Source organism: Engraulis encrasicolus, chromosome 15, assembly GCF_034702125.1.
Source record: "Engraulis encrasicolus isolate BLACKSEA-1 chromosome 15, IST_EnEncr_1.0, whole genome shotgun sequence".
In the NCBI taxonomy this organism is placed as follows: domain Eukaryota; kingdom Metazoa; phylum Chordata; class Actinopteri; order Clupeiformes; family Engraulidae; genus Engraulis; species Engraulis encrasicolus.
The window spans coordinates 947,501-971,082 of record NC_085871.1 but is presented as its reverse complement, the minus strand read 5'-3'; the positions used below and the strand labels follow the sequence as shown (position 1 = coordinate 971,082).

The 23,582-nt window shown below is 44.7% G+C and overlaps 1 protein-coding gene across 1 annotated transcript in view; it reads right to left on the bottom strand.

Moving 5' to 3' along the window:
- Positions 1-12,882: 12,882 nt before the first annotated feature.
- Positions 12,883-23,582, bottom strand: part of usp54b (ubiquitin specific peptidase 54b) — a 99,593-nt gene continuing 88,893 nt past the window's right edge. Inside the window, exons 16-19 of the mRNA XM_063218123.1 lie at positions 20,607-21,643; positions 17,980-18,101; positions 16,813-16,953; positions 12,883-13,881 (exon numbers count right to left, since the gene is read on the bottom strand). Coding sequence (XP_063074193.1) covers positions 13,717-13,881; positions 16,813-16,953; positions 17,980-18,101; positions 20,607-21,643 — 1,465 coding nt within the window. The 3' untranslated portion in view covers positions 12,883-13,716. The remainder of the gene's footprint in view (positions 13,882-16,812; positions 16,954-17,979; positions 18,102-20,606; positions 21,644-23,582) is intronic.

Genomic DNA, 23,582 nt, shown 5'->3' with positions numbered 1-23,582 from the left:
CTCATTGGCTTATTGCCACACTGCCTGCAATAGCCGCTTCCAAAGGGATTTCACTCCATGCAGTGATTGGGGTTGTGAAAGACTGAAAAGCCTAGGCTAGACATGCACCAGACCCTGATTTTTAGGTAACATGCTGGACACATTGAGTACCGACGACGTAATAATGCGTTTTCACGCCCATGCGTTGTATACCAAAACGTAAAAATACGTTTCTGCATTTAAATATCATATTTTGAATCTACACCCTTCAATGGACAATATATGTGATTTTGGTAGCTCTGTGATGGACATAAATGACAACATTTGCAGTCCAAAGTTGTTTGATTGTTATGATGTTTGAGTGTTATGATTTGGATATTTTAATTTAACTTACCGAGATGTCTGGATGCCAACCCATGTCGCCTATCGCGCTGCCTGCATTGATTTCCCTAGTACGGTCACTGTAGCATGTGTTGTCTCTGACTTCACGCAATAGGTAAACACCATTGTATATCGTGCCTGGAGTATCTTGAACTTTCTGGACTTGCTAGACCTTTACCAGATCCTTGGATCCAAATGGCACCCGATATGTGATTGGAGTAATGCGCTCCGATTTGGACGTTTGATCGCCAAAAAGATAAGTTTCTGTGTCTTCCTGTATGTGAGAAGCCAGAAGCTAGCATGGCTACATATCATGATTCCCTGATTGTCGCTCCCAACGCAGGACGCTCCCCTGTCGGCTCGCCCCCACTAGCCAGACTATCGATCCCACCGCCATATAACGGAGCTAGTTATCTTTTTGATGTTAGTTTTTTGTTTCTAACCCTAACCTAACCCTAACCTTAAATTGCTTGTATGTGGCAGTGTATGATAATACGTGAGATATAATCGGGTGGGACTACACGTCCGGGAGTGATAGAAACACCTGGGACTACACGTCCGGGGAGCGATCTCAGTTGGGAGTGTCCATCTGCCACCGCATATGATTCGGATCGGATGGGCTAGGCTACATCTAAGCATCATATCATTTGGATTTGTTGTCAATGTTGGGCTATTATTTCGGGAGTCATCGGGAGCTATTTTAGCAAATGTCTCACCCTCTGCATGTGTGCAAAGAGTTTGTGTTCAGTCCACGTGAAAAACGGGGATTTCAAAGGGCATCGATTGCTGGTGTCGTAGTGTGACAGAGCAGGAGGTGTGCTGCCGTATTCATGAATCGTGCTATGTTGTTGTTTCCCTAGTAGCCTACGATCGGTAGCGTGTATTGTGTCTGACTTCACGCAATAGGTAAACACAGAGACCATTGTATATCGTGCAGGAGTATCTTGAACTTTCTGGGCTTGCTACCTAGACCTTTACCAGATCCTTGGATCAGAATGGCACCCGAATTGTAATTGGAGTAATGCGCTCCGATTTGGAAGTTTTATCGCCAACCAGATAAGTTTATTTGATTATTCACCCCAATGTTGAACTGTCTTCCTGTATGTGAAAAGCCAGAAGCTAGCATAGCTGGCTACATATGGATCGGATGGGCTACATCTAAGCATCATATCATTGGCATTTGTTGTCAATGTTGGGCTATTATTTCGGGAGTCATCGGGAACTATTTTAGCAATGTCCGACCCTTCTGCATGTGTGCAAAGAGCTTGTGTTCAGTCTGTGTGAAAAAACGTGGATTTCGAAGGGCATTGATTGCCGGTGTCGTAGTGGTTTAGAGCAGGAGGTGTGTCTTGACGAGCAGGAAGATGTGTGTCAGAGCTAACCTTGCACCAAATTGTGATTAAAACCAACTCATCCCCTTTCAAACTCGTCACATTCTGAAGAAGCGCACCCTTCACAAAAACCTCAATATCTCCGATTGTAGCTGAATTCCATGGATACCCGCTTCGGTTTAGCGTGGGTTTACTCGGCAATAAAAGCTCGTAGAGACACACAGTTTTCACCTACTAAGAGGGCAGCGTCTCCACTTTCGAACGAGTCATAACATATTTCAGTGGCCCTATCACATAATAAGCTGTGAGTCTACAAAAAAATGTCAAAAAAGGGCTTAGAACGCTGGTATTCTACGGCATAATTCCGTGAGCACCGCCGGTATTCAATGTGTTAAGATCCTGTCGGACCCGGATCCTGTGAAAAACTCTATTATCCTGACGGATCCGGAACCGGAACCGGAACCGGAGCATCTCTAGAAAATAACAAGTTGTTTTAGGCAGCACCATTGAAACCCATTCATCCCCCACTTGTCCGTGATCACCATCAAACTTCAATACCACCTGAAGAACTGAAGTCATTCTGACTGGTTAAAGATTATCTGATACTATCAAGCATGATGAAACAATTTCTAAGGAAACTACAATACTTAAAAAGTGCTTGATGCAGCAAAGTGTGAGTAGCACATGCATTTTGATAGTGATGAAAGTGTGAATGGCTGAACTTGTAACACTATTGCAACAAGCAGCCCCATCTAAACCAATCTGCTAATCAGTGCCTGGCCTCACCTGAGTAGGGCTGTTATGCCATTATTCAATTACGGGCGTCACCTGCCAAGGGCCTGATGACTCTGGTCACATGGTACTCTTGCACCTGTATATAAATCTGGACTATCAACACTTCAGTTGCTTGCCTGCCTGCTGGCTGGCCTGCATGGCACAGCATAGCACTTGTTTGCCTACAAGCTTGCCTACAAGCTTGCTTACATGCTTGCATACATGCTTGCACACTTTCCTCTTTGTGAAAGCTTGCTGTATGTGGCATCATTTGTGGCATTGTTGCATATAATGTGCCTGCTGCAAATTAGGCATTGCCTTGAGAGCTAGCTTGTAGTGCTGCTTGTTTGCTGTGCTACTTGGTGCAAAATATTTTTTTAAAGACTGACCAATGCTATATTCATCATTGGCTCATCAAGAGATACAGTAAAAAGCCCACCTTGCATACTATCATTGTAACATAGCACTGCATACTCTGAAATTTTATTCATGCCCACACTTTCAAAGGACCACCGCAAAACATTTTCTCAATACAGCATAGCGCCATAGTATCATGCTCAAGGCACTCCAGTCATGGTGAACGTGGTGATGGTGGGGTGGTAACACGGCCAGGGTACCACAGTTATGGAGAATGATGGGTGGGGTGGGAAGTTGCCATGGCCATATTCATGAATACAACTATGACCCAGTATTTGCCTGTCATCACACAGTACAATTCAACTTTTTAATTGAAATGTACTGTTATTTTACTTATACTACTGCATAAATATTGTAGAGCACTTTTAGTTTAACAATACTAATACTGTGAACGTTCTGTAGAGTACTGCTATTTAACAGTTCAATTGCTGCTGAAAAAATGTTATATACTGTGATACATTAAACAGCAATGAGCTGTATTTGATTTTTGGTGTGAAATAACAGTAGAATTCCAGGTAAATATAATTGCCAGTAACTGCCGTTATTTTGCAGGGAAATTTTCTTAGAGTGCACCTCTCTGAGGCCAGGTGCAGGACAAAGGCGTGTCTAATAGTGGAAAAGAGTAGACGTCCCCACACTGTGGCCTACTCTTTTCCACTATTCCAACATTAAATTACATCACAATAAACTAGCTGACCCTTTGAATAGTGAGTTCCAGTACCTCCCCTCTGGACGGAGGTTGGTAGTTCCTGGTTGCAGAACCAATAGGTTCAAAAGCAGTTTTGTCCCAGCTGCAATTACTTTGCTTAACAAGATGTAAAATAAACCTATGTATTTGTAAAATTGCTCTTTGCACTTTAGCTGCACCAGGAGTGTGGTGTCACTTCTGCCATGGTCCTGCAGTGGTTGTATGAAGTGTTGTGGCCCATCACTGCAGTTAGCTTATACGTTTATGGTAGGGACTGGAAGGGTGGTATTTAAACCTGCAACCCTCTGATTAAACCCCTTAGCACAGCACTATGGCTCTCTGTAATGTCACAGCAATCTTGTTATGATATAGTTAAGCATTTTCAGCAAGTGAATAGGGTCGCCGGTGACCCCTGCTGAAGTAAGAGGCTACAGTCCATCTCCTTAACCACAGCTGCAGTTGTTTTCACTATTTCTTCTAAAAGAAAAGAAAAAAATGGACGTGCACTTGGCAATGCAGCTGCTTGAGATGCCCCACTTTACAGTGTCTTCACATCAAGGCACCACAGTAATGACTAACGCTGAAGAAGAGGGCTTCACATAATGCAGTGTTCAGAGGTGGGGACAGGCGGGATTTAACCACAAGGGGGGTACCACTTGTCTAAACAATTCAACAGTGTTTTACCCAAATGATGGCGGTTAACAGACGCCATGGATTATACTGTAGGTTGTCCTCTGTGCATGCGAACACAAGCACGCATGCACGCACGCACGCACGCACGCACGCACACAGTAATAGTGCAGCACTGTGATATGTGCCATGCCAATCTCTCTCTTGGCTGGCAGGAGGCCACATGCCCTCTCTGATTAAAAAGAACTGGGCTTCACCATAGCACATATTGACCTTTCTCAGAGACCGTATCAATTGCGTTACAATTGTCCCATCCCCACCCATGCTGCAGTGCTCGTTAATTAGCGTGGAAAGATGGCCACTGGAAAAAAATGACACCAACGAATGGAAGATTTGAAAAAGGTCACCCAAGCTGCACTTTGATGTGGGTGCCATGTGGTGGCAACAACATATTTGTTGTGTCCAAAACCATAAACCGTGCTGCTTTAGAAAAAAAACAAATTAACAATTTCTACAGAGAATGATATGGAATGATATGGAATTTTCAGACACACAAAAATAGCAATAAATAGCCATAGCCAAAGCCGAGGCCCCTGACATTTCCGGCGGCCAGTGGCCACAGGGGGCTGTTTTAAGTGCTCCAATGGGGAATTGGCCACAGGTCTCCACAGCTTAATCACATGGAGACCATTCAGGTCCCCGCGCTGTGACTCATCCTGAGGTTTGGTGGTCAAGGACGAAGGCGTTATGAGGTGATTATAACTGGTTGCTGTGGTGAGGTAGAGAGCACAGACAGGAAGAGATGGAAAGCGTTCACACTAGTGTTGCACCGATACCGATACCAGCATCGGCCGAGGCCCAGATCCTGCACAAAAATGGTGGTATCGGTATCAGCAAATAGGGCATCGATATAATTTACCGATACTTGTATGACACTTGAATGCAGCCTTGAACTTAGTCTTGAACTTAGTTATTTTATATCAGAGGTAAGTTTTAATGGATTCACTTTGTACAGTATATTAGTCTTTCTCCTGTTTTACAAAGGTAGGCAGCAGCCTGACAAAGCCATGATAGCAAGGATTTTACATCCAAGTAGTATGCAGCTGTTCATAGTATATATACGTATATATACATTTCAAACAGAGTGGTGTCGGTATGGTGTCGGCCGATACTGCACGGCCAGGTAGGGTATCGGTATCGGGGCCAAAAAAATGGTATCGGTGCAACACTAGTTCACACACCACAACAGAGTGGACAATCCACCTGATCTTGATTGTTATCAGTGGGCATGCTGGTGTAGTCTGTCTATGCCATTTCTCCTCTTTTTTGTTGAAATGTATTCACAAAGGAAACAGCAAATGCATTGTACACATAGCTACACGTTCAATACTGTGTGTGCAATTTCTGTGTGCTATGTTTTGTGTGCTCTCTGCCAACAAATCTTGTTCTTTGTTACAAGGGACAGAGGAGACAACAAAAGCATTGTAGGTATTGCAGCACTTTCAATGCCATGTGTACAATTTCTGTGATTTACTGTTTATGTTTTGTAGTCTACCAATCAGTCTTGTTATTTGTTGGAGGGTATTGACGAAGAACATAAACAAATGCTTAGTACATATTGCTACACGTTCAATACCATGTGTACAATTCATGTGATTTTTGATTCTTTTTTTGGTCTTTGTTGCTTGTTGTCCTCAAGTGCAGCAAATGCGAATATGCATTCGCAGAAAAAAAGAAGATCAGAGACAGTATTTGCCTGAAGGAGAGTCATGCAAGTCATAAGGTGTGTCTGGGTTTGGGCCATGTGAAATGTTTTCAGACTGTGATGGTACACAGACATGACAGTAAATAAGATTGTTTTTTTCCTTTTTTTGTACTCCTACATAGTTTACCTCCCACCCCGAGGTTAAAAAAGAAATTCAGCGCAATTGTCAAAAGGTGCTGGCCCATTACAATTGTTGCTAGGCAACCCAACTCTTAAATATTTGCACTGATTCAGGATTCCTCAGAATGCCCATGCTCACTGGCCCAATGTATTAATGCCTTGTAGTCAGTGGAGAAATACAGTATGTGATGAAATGTGTCAGAGTCAGCCCTAACATGGATGCCTCCATTAATTTGACAACAGCCTGAATCTAAATTAATGAGTTTCTGCAGAAAGGGGGGCACATTTCTGAGAAAAAAAGAGGGGCAGTAACATATCCTTTAGTAACATATCCATTGTTTGCTGTCCCTTAATTGTTTCAAATCCAAATATCATGGAACCTCTTTTTTTGTCTGGAAAGGTCTGTGTCTGAACTGTCATACTATTTAGCCTTTTTCATAGTCACGAGCAGACTTAATGCATCAAAGCCCTCTCTATAGCCTTCAGTCAGGTTTTGTCTGTACATTGCAAGTGCAAATAAATCACTGGGAGCATTAACAGTGTTGCGGACTTCTATCATTTACTTTTGTCTGTACATTGGACTGCTCCAAGGGACAGTCTGTGTGTCAGTGCAGTCTGGACTACTTGGGGAGAGAAACTCCCCAGGGGATACATTTGGGTATGTGATGAGGTGTCGCTTGAGTGTTGGTGCACACTTTATTGATATAATATAATGGCTGTGAAAATGTATACCCTTTATTGTATGACATAAGTATGCAGCACTTAATCTGAATTTGTCTTCCTCCAAATGCCATCACTTACACCCCCCCAGAAACCGAGGATGGCTCGAGGAAATTGAAGCTATGAGTGCAGGGAAACCCCCCCACCCCCCACCTCCCAAAACAATACATTCCCATACACCCCCTTAAAAAACAAAAGGCACCAGCATCCTTTTTGTAGCTCAGGCTCCTTAAATAAACCTGTGAAGCAAGATAAGAAGAAAGGACCCTCGAAAAAAAAATCCCAAATAGCTTCGGAGGAAGCCCAAAAATTCACATTCACCAAGGAGCATCCGGAGATAAAAATAACGCAGCGTTTCTATTTCTCTCCCTCCCGCCGCACACTTCTCTCACCGAGTGTATTTTTAGCCTCTCAAGACGCTTTTCATTCAGCCAGTGAGTCCTCTGCTGCAGCCTCACACACGTGAGATACAGACGGGCACGTGAGGCAAATCCTCACTAAACACACACACGCACACACACACGCGCACACACACACACACATAGGCACATGCACACACAAACACACACACATAGGCACATGCACACACATATCTGGAGAAGCTGAATCAATTTTCTACTCACGTACAGGAGCAAGGAGCAACAAAGACAGAGATACAAAAAAGACAAGAAAGGAATCCTGACGTTGACAAAAATATACAATGAAGCAGAATTAATAATGCAAATGTTAATTATTGGAGGAAAAGTCAATCAACGTTCATGTATAAGATGTTCAGGAGTTCAGCCAGAGAGCATGTTTACTTAAATATAAATGTACTGTAATTACATTCTAAGTTAATACGAAGTTATTATTAATTTTACACGTTAAATCTCATCGTTTGGTTGTGATAAATGCACAAACTTATCTATCCATTTTATTTTTCCTCTGAATTTCATGTATATTTTACTGTATCTAGGCATATTAAGTTGTAAGACATTAAAAAGTGTGACTCAGACACTGAGACGAAAAGAAAATCCTCCAAGACACCCCACACTCTGTTGACTGTTGTCCCTTTTGGAGGGAGGTGGCCTTCCGGAGATACTATTCCGGCGAGCCACCTGAAACACAATTTTCTGCAGAAAGCAAATACCATTTACCCCTGCTGTAACCACCACGTAAAATACAAGCAATGTGTTCACGCAGACACCTGCATTGCAGTGTAGTCATTTGCATTCAGTAGAAGTGGACCCTCTTGTCTCTCATTGACGAATAAGACAGGGGACAGGGGCCCCTGTCAGAAAAAAAGGACGTTTAATTTATTGTGTGCAAGTTCCTGGAGAACATGCAAACATGCAGCACAGGCAGGATATTGATTCTCTCCTTCTCGCCTCTGGCTGTTCTCTCAGGGACAATCGGGATGGTGTGATATTTTCATGAATACCAAGAACCTGCAAGTGAAACGAGGCGAGACCTCATTCTGGACTTTGGAGTTTTGTTGCTTATAGTGGTCTTATGTTGAAATGATTGAACTGTGTTCACAGTGTGCTCACCATTGTCCTAAATGTAATTGCATGTTTTTACCTGTATTCAATACATTTCTGGAGTTTTTATGAACCCGAACACTGAATTTTATCGAAAATGTGATGGTGAAACTAGAAACTTTGTTGCCTACAGCGGTCTTACATGGAAATGATTGAACTGTGTTCACCCTTATCCTAAATGTATTTGAATGCAGGTACAATTGCATGCTTTGATTTTTGACACTTTTCTTTTCGTTTTTATGAACCCTGAATGAACACTGGCTGTTATCGAAAAATGTGGAGGTGAAACTGGCACATTTACTGTCTTCAGTATAAAGTGGTTCATTACTGACATCTAGTGGGCAACAGCTGTAGAGAGGAGAGGGTGAAGAACTGTCTTTGGAACCCAGTTCTTAATTGTTTTTTTGGTTTTTTTTTGCCTTCAACTGTGTCTTCAAGACAGCGTGCCTGCTAGGCACATCAAGGTTAGGATTGAAGTTTAGGTTTAATTTAATGTTAGGGTTGGGGTTAGGTTTGGGATTACTTGTAGTAGTTACGGTCGTGGATTGGTTTGGGCATTTAAGTCATCGCTGCCTGGAAGGAACCACTGGAGGCAAAAAAAAAACCCATAGGTGAGAGAAGAACCCAGAAGTAACAATTGGTAACACCTCATGAACACTGGCTTCACATCGTCCTGTTTTCTTTAGCAAGTTCCTTCCAGTACTAACCTGCCTATAGTCTACTCTGGGTGTCATGCCACTTACCTAAAGCGCAAATATAATAATAATAATAGAACTAGAAGAGTTAAGCATGAAACGTTAGTAAACCTCCCTCCCGAAGGCTCATACAGTATCAGTAGCACTGAGCTATCAGTCTGGACATTTAGCTCAGCAGTATTGTGCTGTGTCTGCGTACCAGTGTTGTGCTGTGCTGTGCTGTGTACCAGTATTGTGCTGTGCTGTGTACCAGTATTGTGCTGTGCTGCGTACCAGTATTGTGCTGTGTTGTGCTGTGCTGTGCTGTGCTGTGTACCAGGCGTTTGAATGGTAGGTGACGAGTGACAAACTAGCGCAGGATCACCCAAGTTCCACATAAGCAAGCCATGGATAGAGTAGTAAAATGTACTTAGGTGAAAATAAATTGGAGCAGATTGGTACTGTACATATGCTGGAGTGCATTGGTAATAACTTTATTGCAAAAATACAAGTTCCCTCAACCCCCCAAAAAAGCACTTACAAATGAATCCCCAACTTGGAAAACCACTGAAAATGCTTTTTCCCCCTCACTCCTTACTCACCAACCGCCACCCAATCTGTTACTGTCTGTTTGTCCGGATATACAGACTTAAAGACATTTAGATATACTCTGGGAAACAACCAGTCAGAAGTAACATGTTTGTGGTTTGAGTTTAAAAATGAGAACAGAAGGTACCTTGAAAGTCCATGGAGTGAGTGGCTGTTTTGCTGGTTGTTGTATGGGAGGGGGCGTTTGCATAGCGTACTCCTGCACCTTACATGCTACATTCACCGAAAAAAATTCCCTCAGTGGAAACACAAGGACTGGAACTGAACAAATCAGAAGAAGAAAAAAAAAACAATCAGAAACAAAAGCCTTCTGTCTTCCTTCATGTCCCTCTGAGACACTTCATCATGTTAATACCAATCTTTGGTTAACGTCAAATAACTTGCATCTTTTTGCTGTCCAGTACTATAGAAGAGACGAGTCTGTTGCATTATATGTTAAATATAAGAAAAGTAAGACAGGTCATAGAACTCTACAATACAACAGGATTACACACGCAGGTTAAGTTATTTGGCTACTTTATAATATTATTTCATCATTGTCCCACTGTTGTGCAAAAAGCTAATCAGCTCCAAAGAATTCATAGGAAACTGAGTGTACAGTGTCTCTGCATGTGTGTGTGTGTGTGTGTGTGTGTGTGTGTGTGTGTGTGTGTGTGTGTGTGTGTGTGTGTGTGTGTGTGTGTGTGTGTGTGTGTGTGTGTGTGTGTGTGTGTGTGTGTGTGTGTGTGTGTGTGTGTGTGTGTGTTTAATTACAATAGGGTCCAATGTCAAAGCATTACAAACAAAAACGTAAGAATGTTTTGTACATGCTGAATCCTTCCTGAAAGGTGCTGATCTCACTTCCTGTCTCTCTCCTGTGCCTTATCATCATCCTTTTACCTGCCACTCAAAGTGTCACTTTTCAGGGTTTTTTTTCTTGTAACAGGAAATATGATAAAGGAAACCAAAAGAACAGGAAGCGTTATCTCCCGGGACAAATGGGAGAACCATCAATGGAATGAAAAAATAGCAGTTTTTCTCCAGTCTACACTTCTGAAGTGTACTATACTTGTCTTAATGCATATAACAATAATTACCTTAAAACAGAACGAACATTCCAGAATGTCATAGCATACTTAAATGTCCCGCCCCCCCCTTTTCCCTGCACTAAAACCCCATAGCATCAGCAATTGCATCGTTATTTTCCTTTTTTTTTACACAAAGTCATTAATATGTGTGTTGTGGACAGTCAAAGCAGTCCTGCCTGTAACACTATGAGTAGGAGTTAATGTGCTACAGGGAATGCCCGTGGAATATACAGAGGGATTAAAATGTCCATCAGACCATCTTCTTCTCCTCCAGAGTGTCATGCTGGACAACACACATGCCTGCTCCTCAAAAGTCTTGGAGCGGTAAGGTTGACGACGCCATGGAAAACGGTCAGCACTTCAGTTTCATTTTGCTTCATTCGCTTCATTTCAAATCTTTATCAAAGTACGCTGTGGATACATCTACGCAGCTTGCGCTACTTGCCCTGCCTGCTACAAAAAGACAGCTGATAAAGGGGACTAGAGGAATTATTTCTGAAGGGGGGAGGTATTGGAGACAGGTTGCAGTGATGCAATGGAGTATTCATTGATTAAATTTGGTGATGAAGGCTGTTTCTTCATTAGGAGAATGAGCAAGCTGTTGGAACTGTCTGCTGGGCTCACGCTATCGGCACACACACGCACGCACGCACGCACACACACACACACGCACACACACACACACGCACGCACGCACGCACGCACACACACACACACGCACACACACACACACACGCAATCTCTTATGTTAATCATGGTGTCAGTGCTGGCAGGATAGGGGAAGGGACGCTCCCTAAATGGAAATCAGCGATATAAAAACGGAGGCAGCAAGCCATAGGGCAAACTCCTGCTCGCCTACTACTTCCTGTTAGACATTTTAATTAAGAGAAGTGGCCCAGCAGGGGGGATGAGGGGAGGGGAGGGGAGGGGAGAGGAGGGGAGAGGGTTGTGGTGGTTAGAGTGTAAGTGTGTGTGTGTGTGTGTGTGTGTGTGTGTGTGTGTGTGTGTGTGTGTGTGTGTGTGTGTGTGTGTGTGTGTGTGTGTGTGTGTGTGTGTGTGTGTGTGTGTGTGTGTGTGCGTGTGCGTGTGCGTGTCTGTGTCTGTGTGCGCACGCGCGCGTGTATGTGTGTGCGCGCGTAACTCTCTGCAGCGCTATCCAAGACAGGAGAGGTCTCTCTCTCTCTCTCTCTCTCTCTCTCTCTCAGCAGGACCACATGGCCACCTGTGGCAACTAAGACCAGCCCCAATGTGATTCCCCTTTCCACACCATGTACAGTATATCTCCAGAATGAAAGGAGGCTGTCCACAGATGCCCCAGAAATCTGTTGTCTAAGGTGAGTCGTAACATGTCAGACCCGGAATGACACACCTCCTGTGGCACAGCAGACAGGAGTAGGAGAGGACGTGAGGAGACACTAGCATCCTCTCTGGGAGACGCTGAGAGTTCGCAAAAACCCCTCTGATGCAGATGATGCAAGTAATGCCTGGGCATCAGAAGAGTTGGACAACTAGCGAGAAAAAAAACACAAAGATAATGTGTTTGTGGGACAGGCAAAGGTGAGAAGATCAAAGGTGACATGTGCAACTGAATGCAGATGTACTGTATGTAGAAGGTAAAGGAGGAGAGGAGAGCTGGGCACTTAAGTTTCCTTTTTCAGGTTGAATTGGAAGTGCTGGCTGTCCTCCTGCTTCACACACAGTTCAAAGGCTGCAGGCTGGAGCCAAAGTTGAGGAATTCAATGGTGTTTTGGATGGTGAAGTTACAGCGGAAGCTGTGGGGGTGGGGTGGGAAGTTTATGACGCTGGAGGAGGACGAGGATCCATACTGGTTATGAAGCTGTGCACTGGGGTACTGCATACTGGGGGAGTGAGCTCTGGTGCTCTGGGGTAGGGGGGCAGGAGGTGAAGACCGAGCAGGAGCTGGGTATACGACTAGAGAAGCGGGATACAGCAGCATTGTCGGAGCTCAGAAGACGGAAGACAGACGGCGGCCGTTCCAGAAGTTATCTGAGTGCTCCACTAGAGAGTTGATGATGTTGATGGAGATCTGATGGAGGTGTGGAGGACCCAGGTCTGGATACCTCCCCAGGACAGCCAGCCACACAGGGGGTGCCTGCAGGAACCCCTCTAGCTCCCCCACACAGGGAGTTGCAGCAGATCAGTGGAAGCCCATCTGATCACCTGCTCCAGGCCACGGGGGCTGACGCACGCCTGTCAGGCACAGCCAGAACTTCCCAGGGCCGCCGCGCGAGGACGCATCCTGCGGGAGGGAGGGACGGCGGAGAGTGACGGGCAGGCTCCGGAACCAACCAAATGGAAGAAAAAGACACACACACACACAGACACACACAAACACAAACACACACGCACACAAACACACATAGGAACTACTATGGAAAACGCAAACCAAAAAATGTTCACATCACAAACAATGACGAGGACAGCCATGGAAACATACACTTCAATGTCTAAATGGCATGACATGACAGGGCAGCATAGACAGGCTCAATGGGAGCAAGAACTAACCTGACTTACGCCAACTGGCTTCGTTTCGCCAAACTACACCCGAGGGTGTTGCGGTTTCCTCAACCAACCATTTGAGGTCTGTGAAAATCAGAAGCATTTCTGAACGAATGAGCCAATCGTCATTGCCGGCTGGGATTTTCCATAGACGTGTGGCGCGTTATGGCTCTACTTTCACCTGTCGTTCTCAGCTGTGTCACGGGTCGAGTTCAATGTGAGTGGCTGACGTGGCACGGCAGTAAAAATGAGGACAGGTTGTTTAATTCCCATCATGTGCAAGGACTTTTGATAAGGAGCATCATTCGAAAAACATGTCGCTCGTGGGGGGGTTCCCAGATGGAATCGTGAAGACGAAACATACCAGCTTGGCGAGAGTCAGGTTAAGCGAGCACAGCGTTTATCTTGCTCTCAGCCACCACGTCCACCTGAAACCCGGGGACTGGGGGGAGCCTAGCTGCCCATCAACACACAGCTGAGATGAGGAAGAGGATGACGGCGGTGATGGTGCAGGATGAAGCTCATGGTGGAGGCGGTGGAGGAAGAGGCCAGTGATGATGAGGATGATGATGAGGAGGAGGATGGTGATGGTGGTGGTGATCGTGATAGTCATGGCGATGCTGATGAGGTAGATGGGTGGAATGAATGGAGGCGCGGTGGGATGTGCAAAACATTTGCTCCTCCTTCTAAAGGTTTCACACACACATGCGGGCACAAACGCGCGGGCACATACACACACACACGGACACGCAGACACGCAGACACACACACATACACACACAAACACACAGGCGCACGCACGCACGCACACAGAGGCAGTCACACAGACAAAGAGAGGGAAAAAGGGGTTGACAGACAGAGAGAGAGAGCCAGAGAGACAAGACAGGGGTAGGGAGAAAAAGAGGGATGGGCTGTTAATGACGGACAGAGGAAGCCATGCTACTGTTTGCTGCTGAGGCACTGTATGAGAAGCAGGCGGGCGAGGCAGGCAATCTGGCTGTGCTCACCACAGTAGACACTGTATGCATTCACTGTAAAACACTGCAGCCAGTTAAACATAAAATAGTAAGTTGCCCTGCTGCCTTAAGTTTGTAAGTTAACTCAACTTGAGAAAGCCTTACAAACTTAAGGCAGCTGGACAACTTACCTTTTTCCGTTTAACTGGCTGCAATGTTTTACACAGGGTAGAACACTAGATGGGTCATCCGCATTGCTGGTCAAGGGACAAGTGGTCAATGGTCAGATTTGGTGGGGTCCAGACAGTAAACTACTAAAACCAACTTAAAATACTATATATATTGTTAACAAATATTTACATAAACAAGTATTTTAAAAGTAAGAATTAGTTAGATGACAAGATGTACTAAAATCAGAACGCTGTTACAGAATTCTGCTGCTGCAGAAGCACGATTCATCTTAAAAAAAAAACCTGTGGTCTTAATCCAGATGGCATTTAAACAGTGAGTGTATGGTCCTCTTGAGGCTAACCAAATACCTCAGGTGCCCAGGTCAGCCATCTTAACACAGCCGAGCTTCCTGGCAAAATCCTGAGGACGTTCTAGAATCTTGACTCTGCCGTGGGGCATCTAGCGTTCTATGCATGTCTGTGCCTCCCTCTCCCGTCTGCAGTGACACCTCATGAGCACAGGGTGGCAGTGTGGCACAGAAGGCAGTGGTGACAGTGAGGGAGGGAGGGCAGGCACTGAAGACTTGCGAGTGTGTGCCTTTGCCCAAGCGTGCATTTACACGTGATGCCATTTAGTTGATGCAAAAAAATGTAGAGCATGGATTCTAGATTTAATGAGAAGTATTTCAATTTTTTGACTAGGTTTTCTTTTTTTGCAACCCAATCAGCCTCAGCTCCATTTGAACATTATTCATGAATGCTAATGAATAAAACGTGTGCGCACATGTGCACGTGTGTGTCTGTGTGTATGACAAAGTGTTTGTGTGTGGATACATGTTGTTTTGTGAGTGTGTAATTTGTAGCTTTAGTTGAGGAAAGAGAATGGCTGCACGCATGTACAGCTCCAGGCCACTTTATTAGAATAGCATGAAAAAGTTGATTTATTTCCATAATTCCATCAATAATGTTAAAGTGTCATGGATTGTAGATGCATGGCCCAGTTGTTTAACTATTCCAATCATTCAAGTTTTTCTTTTTACATAATTTGGCCTTCCAGCTCAAAAAACCCATGAATTGGGAAATTCGCATTATTAGAATATTGTAATAAAATCACAATTTTCTTCATCAAAATTCGTTTCACATCAGTGAACATCAAATCAGTTGAAATTTGGTACTTTCTACATAACATGCAATGTTCAATACTTGGTTAGGACTCTCTCTGTCTTAATAACGGCCATGATGCGTTTAACATTGAAGTCAATGGCAGAAACAGTGCATGGGAGTAATGGAAGGCCAGATATCATTGATGCTTTGCTGTGAGCTGTTCTTGTTTGCTGACCTCGTGTCCCACACTTCACTCCTCAATATACCCGTAGATACCCATGCTACGTTTTGGTGTTAACTCAACAGTTTAATTCTAACTCACCAGAAATAAAACCCCATTCATTTTCAATGGGGTGTCATTTCTGGTGATTTAGAATTAAACCGGTGAGTTAGCGACAAAACGTGGCATGGAAATCTACAGGGTATATTGAAGAGTGAAGTGTGGGACACCAGGTCAGCTATACAAAAACAGCTGACGGCAAAGCATCAAGGATATCTAGCCTTCCATTACTCCCATGCACTGTTTCTGCCATTGACTTCAATGTTAAACGCATCATGGCCGTTATTATTAATAATAAGACAGAGAGAGTCCTAACCAAGTATTGAACATTGCATGTTGTGTAGAAAGTACCAAAGTTCAACTGATTTGATGTGCACTGATGTGAAACAAATTTTGATGAAGAAAATTGTGATTTTATTACAATATTCTAATGATGCGAATTCCCCAATTCATGTTTTTTTTGAGCTGGAAGACCAAAATGTGTAAAAATAAACAATTTAATGATTGGAATAGTTAAAAAAAACTGGGCCATGAATCTATAATCCATGACAGTTTAACATTATTGATGGAATTATGGAAATAAATCAACTTTTTCATGCTATTCTAATAAAGTGGCCTGGAGCTGTATATGTGCACGGGTGTGTATGTGTTCTTGTGTTTGTGTTTGTGTGTGTGTGTGCGTATGTATGTGCATGTCTTCAGATACCGGTACTTGTACACTTATCTATTCGTGAGAGACAACTTAACTCAGAGCCAGCAGCACATAAGCTTAACCCCTTAGTGCAGAGCCTCTGTTGTAACCTTATTATCACCAAAATGGTCATGACGGCTACTTAATCGGCTACTTAACATTCTCTGTGTTGTCATATCAATGTTGTTATGATGTAGTTGAGTGTTATTAGCAAAGAGTGAATAGGCCCGCCGACGGGCCCATCTTTGGCAAGAGGCTACCATTCCAGCGATCATTAGTTGAAAAGTAGACTGCTATACGTGTATACTTGATCAGAACAGATGAATGTTTATGTGCATGTGCGTGTGCGTGTGTGTGTGTGTGTGTGTGTGCGTTCACGTGCAGCCTCAAACCCGCGCAAGTGTGTGTAAACTCACAAAGCTGCGGGACAGGGCCAAATGGGTGTGGTGTGGGCCAATCACTGTGCCACTCAGACTGCGAGCGAAGCGTCTCATCCGATCACCATCAGACTCGGCCCTCCGCTCAGCATGCCTCTCCAGCTCCAGGCCCCACACAGACTAGCAACCAACACACACACACACACACAAACACATGCAAGCACACAAACACAGACAGACACACAAACGCATGCAAGCACACAGACACAGACACAGACACAGACACAGACAGACACACACACACACACACACACACACACACACACACACACACACCACACACACACACACACACACACACACACACACACACACACACACACACACACACACACACACACACACACACACACACACACACACACACACACACACACACAAAACATCAACAAACATGCAAGCACATACACACAAGTGAATCCGCATGCACACACATATACATACACACACACACACGCACAAACACGCACACACACACAGACCACAAAAACAGGAGAAATATAGTCACAAGCTAAGTACAAAAAAGAATATGACACATGAAAAGAATATGAACATATGCACGCTTCAACGGCGAGATAATGCACGCAAAGGTGGCACAATCATGGGCTCAGCCACAAAATATTAGACGGTAAATAGTTACTGTGCATTTTGGTAAGAACGAGAGCACAGTGACTGAAGGATATTCCGGTCATATTTTCTCTCTAAGGTCACAAACTAAAGCATGCACACATAAACGCACTGCTTTACATAACTACTACTAAGGACACCCAACAGACCTTGAAGAGCAACGTGGTAAGACTATGAGAGGGCATCAGAGAATCAGAGAGAGAGAGAGAGAGAGAGAGAGAGAGAGAGAGAGAGAGAGAGAGTGTGTGTGTGTGTGTGTGTGTGTGTGTGTGTGTGAGTGCATGTGTGTTTTTGTGTGATAGAGAGAGAACAAGAAAGAGTAAAAGAGAGAGAAGAGAGAGCGTGAGCGTGAGAGACAAAGAAGAAGAGAAGAAAAGGATGGCACTTAAAGATTAAGGTGAGCTGAAAATGGTACACAGGACAGCGTGCTGGTGATGAGAAAAAAATCAAGAAAAAAGAAAAAACAATAAAAAGGATTAAAAGAGGGGGGTGGACTGGTGGACGGGGGTTGACTCTTACATTATTGACATAGGTGGGGGGGCGGGGACAGCCTGGAGGTCCGTACGCACTCCGTTCGATCTCCGCAGTGGGGGTCCGAGAGCGACCGCGTCCAATCATCATTTTACGAGCAGCTGAAGGCGCTGGACGAAGAGGGCAACATGGTATAACACGAGTAGGTAAGATAACGTGCCGATCTGAATGGTCTTATTACACTTGTGCACTACGCCTTTGCATGTTGGCTCGTGGTCCACAACGCTCTGTGACAGGTTATGTTTACATTATTCTTCCAGTCGTCAGTTAACGCAAGCCGCATCCAACGCATTCAGTTCATTTTCAGTTGGTATGCTATGTTGATGGATATACTTCCTGTATATAACTCCCAGGCCACGTGAGCTGTAGTAGCAACACAGCGACACTAGGGCATCCAATTCGACGAGCTGCTTTGACGTACCAGAGTAATGGATCCCTGTCATTAGGGATGGTTTTGGTCTGGGTGTAATTTCACAACAATTTTGCCACTTTCCTTGCTTGTTTCGCTGTTTTTGGCAAAAGTAAAGCAGCAGAAACGTTGCTGCTGACAGCTTAGGATTTGGTGTGGTTCAGAGCACAGCAGAGCATTTTTGTGTTTAGCAACAGAAAATCGCCACGGCATCTGAAATTCGATCACATGGCGGGAAAACTGGACAAATCTGCTCACATGACATAAGTGTTTCCCATGGCGTTGAGGACCCGGACTTTACTTGCAAAGGTGTTGCGTCAATGCGGAATGAACTGGCATGAAATAATTATGCCTTTACATAATGCCAGTCTGAAGAGGAAGAGGCACACTTCAGACATGCTTACAGACAGAGATTACATTCAGCAGAAGCTTTTATCTAGGTAAAAGCAATTTACAATAACAGGGCATGAACAATTCAGATGTGAAATCTTTGAAATGCATTCGACAGAAATGGGATTCATTTCTTTTTGAAAAAGGTGACCTAAAATAAGTCCTGGTTTCGTTGATTTGGCTTGAATTGTTGTAAATTGATAAAACCATCTAAATATCTGTTTTTAGAAGGGTAATATTATTTCAAAATGAATGTGTAGAGATTTCTGAAATGGCACTCGGCACAGGGTTTTGCATCTGAACTCTTCTCGTAGACAACGTCTACATAGACAACATTCCAAGTGTGGAGAAATTCCGAACAGGGTAATATACAAACACTGCCCTGAAGAAGGCACTCATGCCGCTAAGTCTGGGCCTTGTTTTGAATAATAAAGACATTTTTACAGACTCATCTGCTATATTTGAGATAAAGACTTCTTTTTTGTTGGCATCACATAGACTTGGCTTGATATCAATTTTGACCACATTTTTTAAGCAGTCCAAGGGGGGAGAATATAAATGAAATACATTCAACAAAGACCTTTCTGGTTTCAAGCTATGGTTAAATCTTAGCAGTGCTACCACAAGAGCAATCGGGGATGGTCACCTGGCCCCTTGACCAATGCTAGGTCCGGATGACTTTCTATATACGGTCATATTTGTAATAGGCAAACGTTGGGCATTTCTCAAAACTCTAGTGTGCGCACTTCCAAGTGTATCAGGCTAATTAGTCATGCTCAGTGATTGGATACTCTTTATTAGTCACGCCCAGTGATTGGATACTCCGCAGAGTTCACCAAATAGTATCCAATCACTGGGTGTGACTAATAAAGAGGGCTGATACACTTAGAAGTGCGCGCACTTGAGTTTTGAGAAATGTCCGATGATTACTTCGCTATCCCAGAAGGCTGTGGGAGGTTGACAACTGGATGGGCATTGGTCATGGGGCACCTAAGTCACGCCCTCTACTTCCTGGTTCATGGGGCAGAGGCGGTAAAAAATAATTACTGGGTTTGAAATGAGTGTTTTTTTGACAACAATCTAAGCCTTGGACCTTCACCTATGCACCACAAATCCTCGTTCACTTCCATTCAATTTTTTTGCAACTTACTACCCCATGAACCAGGAAGTAGAGGGCGTGGCTAAGGTGCCCCATTGCTGCCGTCGGGGCGGACCCCCAGCAATCAATCCGGTTCAAATGTTATGTAAATTTGGGGGCTGTGGTATGTCCGAATTGGCTGGCTTTCTACATAAAAGCTACTGGTCAGGATGTCGAGTGTTAGCTACTAGTAAGGAGGCAGTGCCTACTACAGCATTCGGATGTAATAGCCACAGAGTCGTTGCTAAACCTGTCCCAAAACCCTTACGGGGGCAAGGTACTGAGACCTTCTAAGCTACTAGTGAAACAACGCAACAGAAATGTACAAGGTCAAATGCATGGCGATGCCTTACAAATAAGTTAGTAAATAATAGTACTTCAGCCGTCCAGAGTGTACCGGTAGGTACTATCATGATGCCACTCTAATAAAGAAACCCTGGTGTAATATTACCTTCAGTGATGGCAAAAATGGATTCATTAGCTACAATCCAGTGCCACATATTCCAAATGAATTGGCTTTACCTGTCCCATTCAGTCAGGTGATTGGCTGGTTGAATGATCACCTGGTTGAATAGGTAAAACAGGGTCATTTGGTCATCATATGTGGCCCTCGATTGTCACTAATGAATCCATTCTGCCCATCAATCCATTCTACCCACCACCATTTAGCATTCCTACCTGTCCTTGATCCAGCAGCAGCTGGGAGAGATGAAGCAGGGCTGCTTTGGGCCAGCAGACTCGCTTGGTAGAGGCAGTCCAGCTCTGAGAGCTCCTTTTCCACAGGCTCCTGGGTGGCTGCAGAGCCCGAGCAGGTGGCATTGCACACGTCTGTTCCCTGGGTGGGAGCATTAGATCGGGGTCCAGGACAGGATGCGGCTCCCTGTGTGCTGGAGCTAGACCCGGGGCTAGTTTCGCGACGTGGGGAGCTGGCCTCCCAAGTGCTGTTGTCAGGGGGAGTCTTGAACGGCGCCACAACGGCGTCCGGGCGGTCCAGGCTCCAGGAATGCCAATGGCATGTAGGCATGGGCGGAGTCAGGGAGCTGGGGCTAACGCGGGTTTGGCCAGGGGAGCATGGCGTGACCGAGCTCAGCGGGTGCCAGAGCGGGAGACGCAGGTGGCTCTCACCATCTCGTCCAGGCGGCGGCACCTCCTCTCTCCTCTCTGGCTTGTCCTCCTTGTTGTCTGCATGGGGAGGTGGTTGGGTGGAGTCACCTGGTGGAGGAGGAGCTGGTGGGGTTTGGGCCGAGGCTGTGGGAGGTGCCTGAGGAGCAGGAGGAGGAGGAGGGAGGGAGTCTGAGCCGCTGCCCTGGCTGGGCTGCTCGGTCCTCCCCAGCAGGCTCCAGGCGTCCAGGGGGAGGGAGGGCAGCGAGATGGCCAGGTGCTTGCGGAGGGGCCGGATGGACACACCTGAGGCCTGCAGGACTTCCGACAAGCGGATGCCCTCCCAACATTCCTCCTCCCTCAGCTCCGCCCCGCTGGGTGGACTTGGCCAATCGTAGTGGTTTCTGGGCACAGGGGGCCTATCGGGCGACTGCTGCACTGAGGCAGGGGAGGTGACTGATGTGCGGCTCTGTGAAAAAGAAGGCGTGTGACTGGTGGAGGCGTGGGGCTGAGGGGGGGATGGGCAGGGCAGGGCAAGGGCAGCGTCCTGACTGGTGTCCCAGAGCTGGTGGGGGGTCTTCGTCAGCAGTACTTGGAGCGGGCCAGGCTGTTCACTATTAGGGAGGGAGAGAGAGAGAGAGAGAGAGAGAGAGAGAGAATTATGCTGACAGCAGACTGAAGTCAGGGCCGCCATGTGTTGCCAAGATACTGTAGCAATCGCTACCATACCAGCAAGCAGCCCACTCTTACTGCATTTCAATGATCTGAATATATTCACAAAGCCAATTATTCTTCAACTGAAATGACCCAACCCTTCTCTCTTCATCCTTGCTTTTCCCCCTGGAAACATAGAAACCTACAAAGGTACATAAATCACCATTGCAAGTATTTTGGTGAAATGAATACCAGTTAAAAAAAACACCACCCAATAATGCCTATAATGTGTTTTCTGTTCAAATACATCAACAACAGTCTGTACAATAGATAAATGGACTCCATCCCATCCAAATGTTGTCTTTATACTGTACCAGCCGGCTTTTATCTACAACAGACCTACAGTAAGTCACGTGCAAGCCCTCCAAAAAGCAAACCTGTTTCCAACAGATGGACTAACCAAACAACTGCTTTGGTGTCGTCAAGAGTTGCCACATTCAACTATTTTCTTCTGTAGAAAAGCCACACTCTGAAGTATATCTCTTGTATCTTATTACTTTGACACCAAATGACCTTTTACTATATTTTAGTATTTAAATATACAAATCTGTTCGATCACACCCAAACAACTTGTGGAAAACAGTTTGGAGTTGAGGGCAGTTTCTGAAAAAAGACTACATGAGGGTTTCCCCCAGCACTTTATTGCTAAGGCGGCCACCTTGACAAGAAACACCGACCACCTTGACTAAGTCCCCTGAAAAGATATATGTAACACATATTTCATGATGTGAATGTCATTTCTAAAGTTGCTTAGCCAAAAAGGATATACTTTTAGCGCCCCACCACCTTGACTAACAAACATTCTGGGGGAAACACTGTACATGCAACTAACAGTAAATACAGCAGGCTTGTAGATGGGGCTGGGTCCAAAGTCTTGGGGAGTACAGTAGGCTAAGACAGTGCCAACACAAGGTAAATGGGCAGCAACATTTACCACAAGTGTCAATACCGACGTTGGAAAGTTTTAGACCTATGTCACGTGCAAGCCCTTCGAGAAGCAAACTGCTGTCGAACACACTGACGGACCGACATAGCGTTGTGTAAAAACACTCAACACAACTATAATGCCTAAAAAGTAATCTGTCAGCCTGCACACCTACTCTAACACAAATGACTATACTAACTTACTGATGAGCTACAGTAATCTAGTAACCTGATTATTAGGATCAGCGGGATAAAGGGGAATTCCTGCCAATTTCAACATGCCGTTTTATTGCTCACAATAACATCAACTTGTCAGAGGGTACTTTTGGGATCATATTTGAGGTATGTTCAGAAGCTTTTATAACAAATGTAAAATTTCAAGAAGACGCTTTTGCACACCCCTATAGTTGGGCAGGTGCATAGGATGTTATCTCAGTGGGGTTGTCATTCCAGTGTAAAGAAATTCCACAAACTGTCCATTCCACCAACAAACTTTAATACAATGTTTCGGTCATCTGACCTTCTTCAGTTTAAGTTACAAACACAATTCAAGCGGCAATTCAAACGTCTGAATTGTGTTTGTAACTTTACCTGAAGAAGGTCGAATGACCGAAATGTATTAAAGTTTGTTGGTGGAATGGACAGTGGGCGGGAATCCTTTACACTTGAAAAACAAATGTAAAAGACAATCCTACAACTCCACAACGTCGGCTACTGATGAGTCACGGTTAGAAATGTGAGAAATGCACCTTCATGTTGGCAGGAATTCTCCTATGAAAAAAATGTTTTGCTCAGAAATCAGGCTGTTTACATGATATGACATTAAATGAGACTGCATCCAGGCACTGTCTGTCGCTCTGACTCCTTGATGCCAAGCTCTACACTACTTACTACACTACTTTTTTTTTAATTTTT